Source organism: Nelumbo lutea, chromosome 1 (assembly GCF_056320005.1).
Source record: "Nelumbo lutea isolate HS-2025 chromosome 1, American lotus-T2T, whole genome shotgun sequence".
NCBI classification, from domain to species: Eukaryota; Viridiplantae; Streptophyta; class Magnoliopsida; order Proteales; family Nelumbonaceae; genus Nelumbo; species Nelumbo lutea.
The window spans coordinates 824,732-840,443 of NC_142684.1; the positions used below are offsets into that span (position 1 = coordinate 824,732).

At 36.0% G+C, this 15,712-nt stretch overlaps 1 protein-coding gene across 1 annotated transcript; it reads left to right on the forward strand.

Annotated features, from left to right (window-relative positions):
• Window positions 1-12,495: 12,495 nt before the first annotated feature.
• LOC148873148 (Transmembrane amino acid transporter family protein) lies at window positions 12,496-15,021 on the forward strand. Its single transcript, XM_088963975.1, has 3 exons — window positions 12,496-13,073; window positions 13,467-14,074; window positions 14,185-15,021. Exons 1-3 carry the CDS (start codon window positions 12,776-12,778, stop codon window positions 14,722-14,724), a joined length of 1,446 nt encoding a protein of 481 aa, XP_088820101.1. The 5' UTR covers window positions 12,496-12,775; the 3' UTR covers window positions 14,725-15,021.
• The last annotated feature ends 691 nt before the right edge of the window (window positions 15,022-15,712 follow it).

A 15,712-nucleotide genomic window follows, 5' to 3' on the forward strand; every position in this document is an offset into this window, starting at 1 on the left:
AAATTTTGTCTTGTTAGTTGGTCACGTTTACCTCATTCTTCATAAATTTTTCTTAGTTCAGGCACTGGAGTTGTGTCATCAACCGACAGCAAACAAAAAATATCAACAATGGAAGGACTAATGATTTTTTTTTCAAAAGCTGTGATCGATGATGCTTGTCAAAGTAATGAGACTGGAGCATTTGATAATTGTTCCTCCCAGATGAATATATTGGATGGTGAGTTAAATTTTATTTTTGGTATTCAACCCATTCCTGATAGATTTTGTATAGTTGAGACTAAGTCTAGCTTTGTTGTCCTATTCATAATATCTGAAAGAAATGTTTGTACTTTGTACATGCAGGGAGAGAGACATTTATCTTAAAAAAGTGGACACGATATATTGGGAACAATAGCTGGAATAGAATCTGATGATTCATTTTCATTAGTTTCAAAGAGTAATAGTTGCTGCAAGTTTGAAGATGTTGGAGGTGGTTGCCATGAGGCTATGTTGAAAACTGGTGAAAACTGGCAATCAGAAGACTCTGCTGTGTTGAAGCACCCGAAGTTTGAAGACATTCATCCAGCTGCTTCTTTTGATATCAGTACCAAGCTTCCTGATGATGCAAGTTCTTTATTTGATTTGTCATCTCTCCAGCAGGCATCAAGTGGCAACAAGTTCTTCATTTGTTTAATTAATGAATAGACCTCTTGTACACCATCAACAGTCAATGAATCAACGTCTGACTGAGTTAGATCTTCTTAATGAATACCACAGGCAGTTTCAACTACAACATTAATCTATTATTTTTTATATTTATTTAATGGTCTATTATTTTTTATATCTGTTTAATGGTGGGAGTAACTGGAACACCATGAGTTGTATTGGCATTGATGAAAATGCCAAACATCTATAAAAATTGTATTTTTACTTGTATCTTTCAAAACAAATGAGCTAAGTGCAAATTGGGTGTGCAAATCTTGAATCACTTTGCACTCACATGAATCAAACATCTTTGTTTTGCACTCTACAAATTTATATCCATACTCCTTCCAAATGCAGCTTAAAATACATATTTTTGCAATCTACGAATTTGTATTTATACTCTTTCCAAACTGAGCAATAATTTCTTTTTCAAAATTAATAGGCTGCAAATTTGCTCCAATCCGTTTGTCCATATTCAATTTTAACCAATCCGTCTAAAACAATCCAAATTCGATCTCATACCTAACCTCATTCCGATGTAAATATGAATATTATAAAATTATTAGGGTAAAATCCTAATGTAGACGTATATCGGGTCTAGGTTAAGACCATCATGTGGACCAATCGAAAGACGATGAGTGACCGAATCTAGGACTACTACATGGTCATGGTCAAGGGATGGACCTAGGTGAACCAAGAAACAGTAATGTGACATCATTTAAAACCACAAGTGTGGCCGATGAGCTAGAACTGAGAAATACTATGGGTCTCAGGCATGGTGGGGATACATGGCGAAAACCATTCGAGCCCCGATCAATGATCGTGGTTAGCAATATTGACTATCAACATGGGTGAGTCCAGTGTTCGCCATCCCGAGAACTCACAACTAAGGGTGCAACTTGGGTGATCTCGGCCCGCTAGGATTGGGCCAGAAAATTTGGGTTTGGCTTGGGTTGAGGCTTCGGGTATTCTAAGCCAAACCCAACCCAACCCTGACTCAAATTGAGCCTGCCCAAAAAAAAATACATACATATGCGTATTATATTTATATAAAAATATCTTTTTTTCTCTAATTATGTTTACGCAATGAATATAAGCTTATGCTAGCGCTAAAGGTGGGCATTCTACAGCTACTTATTGCTATGATAAAAAAAGAGACCACATCTAAACGGCCCAGCACAGCCTACAAAGGACTCAATTATGGAAAAATTACCCTCGGTGGAAAGTCGATTCAAGCCCTAGTAGACATTGGGGCCACCTATAACTTCATTTCACTCAACGACGCAAAGCAACTTAACCTCCACATCCAAACAAGCGGGGTGGATTACAGCTGTACTTCGATGCCAAGGCGATAGAAGGCATGGGTCATTGAGTAGATCTCCAAGTGGAACCATGGAAGGGAAACAACAACCTATCTATGGTACCCTTAGATGATTTTCAAATTTTCCTTAGAATGGAGTTTCTAACGCAGGCGGAAACAATCCTCCTACCACACTTTGATAGCCTATTCATCTTAGACAAGCACTCTCCTTGCATGATCCCATTAACAACTGCAATCAAAGTACTAAAAAGAAAGTTTTAGCATTATAACTTCACCAGGAAGAAAAGACACCCACAAAGCCAGCATCTTGCCAACTACAAAAAAATCCCCACTCCAACACCTCTTACCAACACAAGGACGGATCAGAAAATCATCACAAGGGAGTACTATCCCCATCGAAATTGTTCCAGCACCAGCATCAACACAACAATCATCCAACGAAGAAGATGCTAGGAAGACCCCAGGTTATCTACAATAGCCACCCAACCTACTACCAAGCTCACAGAGGAGAGAGAGTACCAGCCACTCCGATTAGGAACCATTACCCTACTTGGCCTTAACCCTACACACTTGTAGCATCCTTGTAAGGAAGTACCTTGGGGAACACACAATGGGAACCAACACTCCCACCATCCAAAGCATCAATACACATCTAACTTGGCCACTTGAACAAATCCACTCTTCTGATGACTTACCTTCAAGCCGCTCATCGAGCACTTAACCTAAACTTAGCTGTAGGACACTTTAAACCGTGAGCAACCCTTAAGCCCACCATCCACACCTTGAGAAGTTTGATGTTTCGTAGAGCAGCAAAAGAATCCTCTCTCACCAGCAAAACAATTGATTGAGTTGAAGCCAATCTCACGTAGATCAAATTTAGTGAAGGAGACTATCACAATAGAATCCTTTGACCGCACCACCAACATGTCAACCAAGTGCCTTCGTTTGTGTTAATATATGTATTTTATATGCGGGGGATTTTCAATAGAAATACTATGATTTTTCACAATATTGGTGTATCATTTTGTTAGAATCTAAAAAGTTTAACTGCCTTATTAGGGGGAGGTAGGCAGTCAAAAGGGAACTAACGTGTAAATGTTAAGCACAACGCCCCCTAACACATAAAATGTGTGCATGTACTTGACGTATCAATGCAATATAAAATACCTTTTCACTAATTTGCGTGCTGTATTTTTGTTGACTTTTGTTGTTTGTTGCTTTGTTTTGTAGGCATTCCCTACTAGTGCAGATGGTTTTGGATGCATCAATATATAACTTAGGGCCCGTTTGGTTCGTGATCAAAATCAGAATTAGAATCGGAATCGAAATCCCTTGGAATTGGAATAGCCTATTTCGTTTGGTTGTTTGGTTTAGACCAGAATCAGAATCGGATTCTGATTTATGCTGTTTGATTCATTAGGAGGCTGGAATCAGAATCAGCCATGATTTTCCATTTTGCCCCTAGTCAAAATAAAAAAGCAGAATACATGAAACTACCAAATAATGCAGAAATTGTAGAAATTTTGCAGGAAATGCAGAAATTACAATAATTTTGTAGAAAATGCAGAAAAATGCATGAAAATACTAAAAATTGCATAATTTGCAAAAAAATTATAGAAATTTTGGAGAAAAAATGCAAATACACCATTTGCAGAAAAATGCATAAAAATTTCTATTAAGTGGAACCCATCTTGTCTCGTAGTAAGTACCATGTGGTAAGTATTAACTCCAAAATGGGGTAAGTATTAATACTTATCCGGTACAGTCATGTGGGGAAATGTCGTGTTTCATTGCGGGTGTGTATGACATTTTGATAGTATGAAGCACCACAGGGGAATGGCACCCCCGGAATGGGAATGGCATTCCTTGGGGTAGGGTAGGGAATGGACATTCCCCCATATATGGGAGAATCCCGTTCCACCTAAAATGAGAATGGGATTCTCATTCCATTTAACCAAATATCCAGAATGGGAATGAACCATTCCGATTCCGATTCTAGATTTCTATTCCCTCTAACCAAACGGACCCTTATATTTTCTTGAAGAATAATTACAGGTGAAACATTGTAATTGAACCCATCTCCACGCTTAATTATCATTCAATTTGTATAACTAGCAATCTCTATGCAAGCTTATGCATGACAGTTTTATCTTTCAGTATTAACAACTTCAAAGGAGATTCTTTAGATGGTTAAACCAACCTTTCCTGTTCAACAAAAATATTTCGTTAGCTAGGGGAAGTTATTAATGCTATACATAGGTCGTAGGATATCCCGCTTACAGTCCACAAACTAACAATTATTTGGCTGTCATGTAAGGTTAGTGATCTGAACATCTACAAAGAAAAATATCGATCCCTAAGATGAAATCTATTACATATCTTTCACACATTTTGGAAAAGTTGCACAAACATTTCTTTCTATATACTACATTAGGAGGAATTTTGTGGCAGAAATTTGATCGCTAAATCCGATTATAATACTTACTCTTCTCGAATATTTGATTTGAGAGAATAAATTTAGTAGCTAGAATATATTGATTTGGGAGCTTGCTGTGTGTGTAGACATTGAGTCGAGTTATTTATAGTTATTGCTCTTCCATCACATTTGGAATATTATCTCACTATATCCACAATACTGAAATATCTAGTACCACTCTTCTTGAATATTTGATTACGACATGATACAAATCAAATAGATTTAAAGTGCTTCCCAAGGCTTTTTTGCAGCCCCAGGCCTTCATACCACCTAACTTTGTTTTCAAAAATAAAATCTACCTAATGGAACCGAAAAGTAAAAAAAAAAAATTAAAACAAAAGAAAAAGCTAGAACTGGTAGAAGAATTATGTCCCGGATGATACGATATACAAATGCCTCTGTGCGTGGGTGACAACATAAAGTATCATTTTGATTGAAAGCTGTCAGCTGCTATGTATCTCTAGTGGTCCTCTAAATAATTAAATGCAATATATTGATATAAAATGTAAATCTTTATATTAGCGGAAAATTCTGCAATAATCCACACAATAGCTTCTTGATTCGTTGGACGGTCTAGATCTATAATCCCACCTCCCATTGTGATCATGAGGCCGGTGTAAAAACGTAAGACCCCGATGTAGTTCTGATGCTCAATTTTCATTTCATCAACTTGAGAAGTGGAGGAAATATTATTAACAAATAAAATGTTTATTTGCAAAAAAAAAAAAAAAGTATCACTTATGCAATGTGCAATAATTACTTGGGGAATTTAGTTGGGATTGATTCATTTTCTAGTTGAGACATTAAAGAAGTATTCTCAGGTGAACCTATATTAGATTCTTGTTGGGGTAGTGGTAATGGTGGAATAAAATTAGATTCGGGATGTCATAATTATTACAAGTTTTTGTAATTAGGAGAATGTCATATCTTCCCATGTTCGTGGGATCCATGCAGCTTCACACTAACTTAATCGATATTCACATATGTATTAATTAGCACAAGAAGTCAGGACATGCGTCATTCAAAAGGAATTTCCTTACGAAATGTGATTCCTCCAGACGCACTATGATGGTTAATGTAGAAAGATTAAATGGAAATTCCCTTTTATTATGGTGCCAAATCCATGGAGCTGACAAGTGTTCAACCAGTTTAGTTCAGGTCAGATGGGAATATGTCACAATCGTCCAACCAAAAAAATGAATTAAGAAAAATTAGTGGATAGATACCATAGAAAGAGATACTATGCCTTCTTCCAAGTGGTGAGATTCTTATGCTTGAAGAAAATCATAAAAGCAGGTTTACAAAACTGTTTAGTGGGGGAATTTTGAATTTGGTACTCATAAAATTCATTTTATATCCATTATAGCAACCTCAATTTTTCACGAATCTTATGGAACCCGTACTTTGACACAAAAGATTGTGACTTCTTTCTTATATCATTCATGAATCCAATTGCGCATGAATACCAGTTGGCAAGCATGTGAATCAGCATCCTCTGCTCCACCTTCTCTTAGAAATGCAGAATTTTCACACACAAAAAAAAAAAAAAAAGTAGTCTCACGCAAAACGATTTTGACCTTTTAATGTAAAATCCATACTCTTATTAAAAGTATAAATGAGGGTGTAGAATTTTTCTGGACTACCATATCTGTATTAGTAAATTTAGTTCAACACTAATTGTGAGGGTTTAAAACATATTTTCAACTATTACTTTTAACTCCATTTAATTCCCTCTCATTAAATCTTATATTAAGGTATTAACTTTCCTTCTCTTTTATTAAAATCTATATTTAATTAATTTTTTTCACTAATAAATACTATTAATTTGATCTATATTTAATACTTTTAATAATATAAACCCATGTATTTTAAAGTTAATTCATAAAAAATAATAATAATAATAATAATAATCTTTCATCCAAGTGGTGACTAAGCAATTCAACCATCCAAATCAAATTGGTTATTCCATGAAGTCATAGTTAGATAATAATTTTTTAAATAGAAATAAATATAAAAAATATAGAAAAAATTGGGCATACTTATAGTACTTTTGTTAATCAAATTAAAAATAAGGATAATAAACAAAAATTATTTTCATTGGCCATAAAAATGAAATACATTAAATGTTGCAAAAAAATTGCGCACATGTATAATATCACATATTCATCATATTATAAACAAAATAATAGGTGCAATATATCAGAATTATTTTTATGCACATAGAAATATAATATATATATATATAGAAAAAAATTGAACGCATCTATAACTCAGGTTTTGCGATATGCATCCGATTAATAAGCAAATCAAATTTAGATTTGAGTCCATCCAATCTCATATTAAAATTTGAATCTAATTATATTGTAATATTTATTGGTTTTAATATATAAAATTTATATAATTTCATTTAAAATTATGAAAAATGTATTTTAATAAATTATATTATATGAATATATATATAATAAATTTGATATACTATATCTATATGAATTTATTATATATAAAAGTAGAAAAGTATTTAACTTTTTATTTTTTATTTTATAAATGAATGCAATCAGATTAAAACCAAATCCAATTGGATTTCGAATCAAATTCAAATGCAAGCTTTCAATAGTTGGACCAAATTTGGATGCAAGTTTTTAATAAGTAGGTTTGAAAGGTCGAGAGTTGTAAATAAAAGTTACAAAAGAAAACTATTTGGCAAGTTTCCTAATTTTATCAATGTAATGACCCAAACAATAAGATATTGATGACTCATTGCCATTAAATGCCTTCATCGTCACCTTTGCATGGAAACAACTATTAACTACTACCATCCTCTTTGATAAGTAAATGACAAAGCTTTAAAATCTGTTATAAGCTCTACATCAATTGGCTCTTTAACCAAACCCACTTTATCAATTGCAACAACTACAAAATTAAAAAAGCGAATATAAATACAAAATCCAAAAGACCCCTCCTTTCCATTCATAAAATCTCTATTACATATAATATTAAAACACTATGATATGGCAAAGATGGAAGGTTTAACATGTTATGCACAACTGTGCACTACTGGCATTAATATGTGGACTCTATATATTTATTTTCCAATTAATTTTTCTTAGATCCCAATGAGCATTTCTTTTAATATTTTTAAAAGCAGTGTCATTTCCAGCTTGCCATATAATATATATTTCATTTATTTATTAATTAAACATATATCCAATACTTTTAATAATATAGAACTCATATTTAAAAAATGACACAAAACAAAACCTTCTTTTGTCCATGTGACAAATAAGCAATTCAACCATAAAAGTCAAATGACTTAACCCATGATGTCATAATTAAACAAAATATATATATATATAAACAAAAAATACATCAATTTTATAAAAAAATTTAGATGCTTTATTATCACCATTATCATCATCTAAAATTGTCACACTTGCTAGTTTTCTAAAAAGTGACTCGTTATAAACCAGACAACATTTTTTGAGCCAAAACTCATTCAACAAATATAGAATGGAAAGTGGAACATAGACAGTCATTTTGGATTCTTATCCCAAATTTGCATCATTTGACTAGCAAAGTTTCTCCCATTTATATATTTTTTTCTTCTTTTTTTAAAGTCCACAGGTTATTCCATTAATCACTAAAAAATCTGACATCCATGGAACTAGTCTAACAAAGCCTAGGACTTAAAAGGCCCATGTCATGCAACATAAAGGAGACACCCCAAACTTGGCTAGTTTATAAGCCACTCTATTACACCTATGAGAAACATGATTAAATAAACTTTCAACATACTAATAAAATATTAAGGTAGCAACCCCTTCACTTGGAGTAAAGTTTGGGGTTAAAAAAAAAAAGTGTTGAGAAAAAAACTCAACTTCTAAAATTATTTCATTTTGACATATGTGAATTCAATGGTGTATTGACTAGGGGAGGTAAAAGATACTTCATAAATTTTATTGATGATTTCTCAAGATACACCTATCTCAACCTAATGAAAATAGAGAACAAAGTCTTTCACATGTTTAAAAAATATAAAACTGAGGTTGAAAATCAATTAGAAAAGAAAATTAAAATCTTTAAAAGAAGAACCAAATCGTACCTGGTAGCAGGTTAGGTAGGGTTGGTTCAAGTTTTGTTCGAGGTTGCTTCCATTTGGTTCCAAGTAAAATCCATCCATTTGCTCACCCCTAGTAGTTTATACTCACTTGAGCCTCTTTAACATTAATGTACTTATTATCGACTTAGGAAAATAGTTAGAACATTCTCTTGGGTGGTCTCTTAGATAGAGAGAAGCCAAACCTGGAGGTCTTGAGGTTGTTCATGATTGTGACCAGTACCATAGGCTGGTCGAGGCCGTGTATTTCTAAGGATGTGGCATTAAAGTAGCACACATAGACTTTGAGGGGAATGTCCTATTTTTCCTTTATTGTCATCAAGTTTATCTAGGTGTTTTGATGTTTTCAGCCACTAATAAAGTACTTAACGAGTTACTCGTTGAACTAATCCTATATAGATGTTTATGGACCAAGGCCGAAGCCCTAAATGTCTAAGAGTAGTTACAAGTCTTGATTTTCTTTTTCTTGATGGTCAATCAAGTCTCATATTTCATCGTAGTGTCCGAAGTTATTGGGCATCTTCAAATTTGGTAGGAAAGGATGGTGAAAGGTGACTCTTTTGCAAGTTGAAGTTTGTTTGGTATGTCTACCTTCCAATTCTTCATCTCCCATAACATGGCTTCGAGCTTCACATCTAGCTTGTCGATCTCTTTGTAGCGGTCTTCCTTCAAGGTTGTCAATCTTCCAAATCAGATTTCACCTACCTGGATTGGCTTTGGAGTGATTCGACCTTACTTGCTCCTTCAGTTGACAAGAACAATGGCTCCTTGATTGGCTTTGGATTGTGTCATCAAACTGATGGATCAGCTTTGGTGGCATTCCTCTTGAACTTTGGCTAGCTGTTAGTGTTGGATTTTAATCTCTTTAGAGATTAAATCCAATGGGTTTGATTGGTTAATTACATGAAAAAATACACTTGCACACATGTTTTCAAAAATAGCTTATCTCTTACTAAAACCAATTTTTAAATTGTCCCACATTGGAAAATTACAAGAATTGTTTTGGGTTTTTTAATAGGAGTTGATTTACACTTTGATATAAAAGAGGAGAGTATGGAGGCTTGTTACCATGCAACGCGCACGCACACATGTGCGATGCAATGAGGTGCACTTCGCGCACACCCGCATGGCTCGCCAAGGGCAGCTTTGGCTTTTAGGCGAGGCTGACCGTTGATGTGATCAATGGTCACGATTTGATCGGATGTGATCAAAAGGTTCAATTCAAAGTTAACGGTCACTATCTTTTAAACAATCACAATGTTTGAAATTGTGATTGTTCAATGTGCCTTTCTTTGAACCAGCACCTTCCTCTACTCCATAACTCTTTATAAACTATTTAATGAGCGTGAATCAAGCATTTGCACACACATTTTTCAAAAATCACTTTGTCTCTCTCTCAGTCCGGAATGCTACTATCTCACAGAAGGTTTCTTCGAAGACTTCAACTTTGCTGGTTGCAGATTCTCGCCCAAGGCTCTGTTGTATCCTAGGAACAGATTTTCCTATAACCCAACAGCAAAATCAATGGAACTGAATGGGGGCAAATAACATTTTAAAGACAGTGTCTTCAAACACACCTTAGAGCTTCTCATCCAAGTCTTAGTGGCCCCATTTCCCAATGGGCCACTAGTAGGCTAGCTATTAGTAGGTTGGTCGTTAGCAAGTTGGTTGTTGGCAAGTTGTCGCTAACACATAAGTTGTTGGTTGGCTGCCTCATACCTTGAACCTAGAGGCTAGGCATTGGGTGATCTCCATGAGACAGTTGAACTACTCCTTATGTCACTAGAGCTTATTGTAATGGTTCCTCGAAAGAACAAAGGAATTTTGAGACCTCCACGATTCTCTTGATGTCTTGAGCCTTTCTTTGTTCATAATTTCTACCATGAAACTTTTGGTCACCATTTTGCACAATGATACCAATTATTACTTAGATCTACAACAAGGAAAAGATCAAAAATGTCCTTTAGGCTCAGTTTGGAAGGAGTACAAATACAAATGTGTAGAGTGCAAAACCCTGTGTTTTGTATTATTTTGTATGTATTTGCACTATACATATTTGTATTTGTACTCTTTTCAAACTGAGCCTTAGATTCTAATGACTTGCTATCACAAGAAACATTAGAAACCCTAGAATTCATCCCTAGGGTGGAGTCTTTGACTCTCAATTCAAACAAGGTGAACTCCAAGAGAGATTGGTAAACCAAGCTAAAGTAGAATAATTGAGCTGAGGTGATTTTTTATTTTGTACATTAGGTTTTGTGCCATTATATAAAGGAGGGTCCTGGTCAAGGGAGTAGCGGTCTCTTGATTGGCCCTTCATTTGAAATGGTCATCACAACTCCCCTCACAGTTTTTGGTTGATGTTGCCACTACTAACCTCATTCTGTATAAGTGAAATAGTATGCACTTTGCCCCATATTTGGGAGTTTGGCTTCTGTTAGTACTTATGTGCTTTATTTCATGGGGAGATATTCCCAATGCAAGGTTGTAAGAGGTTGTTCATATGGTGTGAGCAAGGGCTTGCACTAACTAAAGCCAAACCCCATATTGGGTTGTACCAATAAGGGTTTTTGGAGTTTCCGTAGAGTAAAAAATAAACCACAGCTTTGCTATAACATTATTTGTAGTCACCTTAGGCTGCATTTGGCATTCCTTATTTTAAGGGCTTATCTTATTTTTGTAGTTAAAATCAATGTTTTCGAACTATCATTGACACAGACGGTCGGACCATTCGGACCGAAAACCGTTCAATTGAACGGTTCCGTTTTACCCCAAACCCGGTCTCTAGTAAAAAATTGTTGAATTAGTCAATGAACCATTGACGCAGACATTTGACCATTGAACCATTCGACCTGGAGAACGGTTTGAGGTTTATTACTTCTAACAAGTTTTGTCATAACAAGAATGAAAAGAGAAGAAGACCTCACACTCTCTCTCGTAGATCTGTCGTCTAGAGTCTATAATGCTCTCCCATATCTCTAAACGTGAGATCTCTCTCACTGTCTCACACACCTCTCTCAGATCTCATTCATCGCTAGTTTTTCACCATCGCCATCGTTGTTGCCGCTGTAGTTCACCATCGTCGTCGTCGCCATCACTATTGTTGTTGTAGGTCATCGTTGCAGCCTACAAGTCGTCATTGCCATCACTATTGTTGTTGTGAGATCTCTCTCACTGTCTCACACACCTCTCTCAGATCTCATTCATCTCTCTCATTCAAACCTTATTTTATCTTATATTTATATGCATCTTACCCTAATATTCCAATCTAATGGATAAGATGACATATCACCTGTTAAAATATTCAAACCATCTGATCCGTTTGACCTAAATAGTCAAACCACTAACCTAAAAACCGATGGCCATAACTGTTCCATTTCCGGATCAGTTTTTAAAACCTTGGTTAAAATGCCCCTATGAACACTCAGTTTTTAACAGCAAAATGGCTGCATTTGGCTTTCCTTATTTTAAGGACACTAAGTTTTTAATTGCAAAAAGGAAATAAGTCCTTAAAATAAGGAATGCCAAATGCAGCCTTAGCACCTTTTATTTGTTTATTCAAGAGAAAAAGTTAAAATTATGTCACCTTTTTATCTTATTTATCACGATTCTCCCCAAGGCAAATTAAGGAAACGATTATAAAGAGTGAGAATAAAAAGGTAGGAATAATAGAATAGAGAGCAAGCATATGCGTGCAGCCAACTTAATTCATTCGCAGCCACGCACGACAAAATAATGGAACGTGACCATTGTTCTCGATTCATTATAATCCAAACCAACTTTCTCAAATTATCAACTTCCCTAGTCAATTTGGAATTCACATCTGCGCCCCACAGCATATCCCAACCGTGTATTGGGCTGGATGAGCTGGTAAAGTCTGTTCCCACTGACCTGGAGGCAACGAATCTCGCCTTCTCCCTTCCACCCCTACTGTTTAACCAAGCTAGAAAACAGGAAAAGAATGACTACACATATTATATAATTATACATTAGGCCCATATGACGACACAGAGATACATATACCAGAAACAAAGCGTGAACATACCAATTAATGAAACTTTTGCTATAAATACATAGCGAACTCGTACAGCTATCAAGCAAAATTCTCCAGGTATCCTCGACTGAGTGATCGAGCTAGCATTAGATAGCCAAAGCTTGGTGGAGCGACTTCGCAAAGCAAATGCTGGGTGGTAAGCTGCTGAAGTCAACCCAGTGGTGGTCATGTCTGGGTTCAAAACTTCCACCGCACCGGAATCAAGTAGCGAGTGAGTCAGTCCATGGTTCTCGCCTTGCAGCTGATGAGTTGAAGAGTTGCCAGGTCTGTTTAGAGGAGAACAAGGCGTGTAAGTGTAGACCAGGAGAAGACATAGATGAGCAGTTGAAGAAAGAAGTTAATTGCACAGATGGTGGTGATCACCACGTGAAGGCAAATACTTCTTTTGCTCATGCTGTCATCAACATGATTGGAATGCTGATAGGTAAAGTTAATTTTCCTTTATTCAATGGCTTACCAGTAGATATATTTGGATGCACAAAATTGTTAAAAAACTAGGAAATCTGCTTTTAATTTGGTGCAATGAATGTATAACACAGAGCTTGAAGAGACATATATGTTCCATAAATGGATCCAAATGTTCAATTCTATTGGTATAGTATATTTATCAATTAGCCAGGAATGCAGATAAGGCATAGAGAAAAGATATCTATTATGTGAGATGAGTTGATGTTCTGTAGATTAAGTAGGTAAAAAAAGACAAAATAAAAGGAAGTCACCACTCAGACAGATTTAGGCGTCATATATAGATGATCGAGTTGATGTCCCTGTTGATATTAATGAACTCGAGTAACATTAGCAACTTATGTTTTTTCAGGCCTTGGGCAACTATCAACCCCTTACGCTCTAGAGAATGGAGGTTGGACTTCTGCATTCCTTCTTGTAGGGCTTGGGATTGTTTGTGCGTATACAACATATTTACTAGGGAAATGTCTCCAACAGAGTGCAAAGTCAAAAGACTACCCAGATATTGGAGAACGTGCATTTGGACTTAAGGGGAGAATTATCGCTTCTACTTTTATCTACATGGAAATCTTCATGGCCCTTGTTTCCTACACAATCTCTCTGAGTGATAACTTGACCACTGTTCTTTCTGGGACACACCTCAGTGTGCCATGGATGCACCTATCTACCTCTCAGCTTCTCACAGGTATGGCGGTCTTGGTGGCACTGCCTAGTCTGTGGTTGAGAGACCTTTCTTCTATATCCTTCCTTTCATCCGGAGGAATTCTTATGTCTCTGATCATCTTTTTAAGTGTACCATTCACAGCAGTTTTTGGTGGTGTTCGAGCTAACCACAGCATTCCTGTGATTCAACTACAAAAAATCCCTGCAATATCTGGTCTTTATGCTTTCAGTTTTGCTGGCCATATTGTTTTCCCCAACATTTATACAGCCATGAAGGATCCTTCTAAGTTTACCAAGGTATACTCCATTCTCTTGTATATACAAAATTTTGTATATCGAGAGAGAGAGAGAGAGAGAGAGAGAGCTGTTTCATTGTTTGATCATTTTTATCTACTGTACTTTTTCAGGTTTCAATTGTGAGCTTCACTCTTGTTACGATCCTGTACACAGCTCTTGCATTCATGGGTGCAAAGTTGTTTGGGCCTGAAGTCAAATCCCAGATCACTCTCAGCATGCCCAGACACCTGATTATTACAAAACTTGCACTGTGGGCAACTATATTGACACCGATGACAAAGTATGCACTTGAATTTGCTCCGTTCGCAATGCAACTTGAGCAGAATCTTCCTTGCTCTCTCAGTTCTAGAATGAAGATGTTCATCAGAGCAAGTGTTGGGTCATTGCTACTTCTAGGAATCCTGGTTTTAGCTCTCCTGGTTCCTTATTTCCAGCACGTCCTTGGCCTTACGGGATCTCTTGTTAGCATTTGTATTTCGATTATTTTTCCTTGTGTGTTCTACACCAGGATTTATTGGTCTCAAATTTCAAGTTCTCTCGTAGTGCTTAATCTGACCCTTATTTTGATTGGCTCTCTTTTGGCGGTATTCGGGAGCATTTCGTCTTCAATATCACTTTTGGAAAGCATAACAAAAGGTCATGCACATTGAAGGAATGCCAAGAAGATGCGTTCATATATGTTGTGGTGGTTGTTTTTATGGTTACTGTTTTTTATCTTCAAACAAGAAAGCATGATGGAGTCCTTAGTTAATACGCAATTCATCCTCATGTTGTTTTAAAGGAGCTAGCACTGAGAAGCTGAGGTGGGTGTTCGTTGGAACCAGTACATCTATATATATTTTAGTAAAATGTCTTTTGTTTTCCCCAAGAAGTACGAGTAGGGTCTCTGTATCTCTTACAGTAGTTTTCAAAATAACACTATCCCCAACTTACTTTTGGGATTTGGACTTTGGGATATCTAGCTGCTTCAGAAATTCAGAACAATTGAACGGTAGAAATAAAGGAAAATTCCCTTACAACTAAAGAGGAATGTGATGCTGAAAGAACTTTGTAAACTTTTTTCCGTCACATGAAACCATTCGTTATTAGTTTAGAATTTGATGCTAAACGTCTAAATCAAAAGGTTCACAACTCACAAGCAAAGGACACGAGAGTAAAAATGAGGAAACAAGGAGAAAAAATATATTCACACACGAAAGAATATAAATGGGGGTATGAATTGGGGGCGGCCGGCAGGCATGTTGGTCCACGTAATCACTGACCAAACCCGAGTTTAAGTGGTGCTTTATCGCTTTGTCCAAGTTAAGAAACAAAGCGTAGTAGAAGATTGATTGAGAAAATAGAAAGAAATAATGAGAAAATAGAGTTACTTATTGGAGGCTAGGCCTTGGGTGATCTCCATGAGATGGTTGAAATACTCCTTATGTCACGAGCTTATTGCAATGGTGACCTCCACGATTCTCTTGATGTCTTGAGCCTTTCTTTGTTCTCTCTCCCATAAAACTTTTGGTTGTCATTTTGCACAAATGATACCAATTATTACTACTCAGATTTGTACCAAGGATAAGATCGAAAATGTCCTTTAGATCCTAATGACTTGCAACCATAGGAAACATTAGAAACCCCAGAATTCATCCC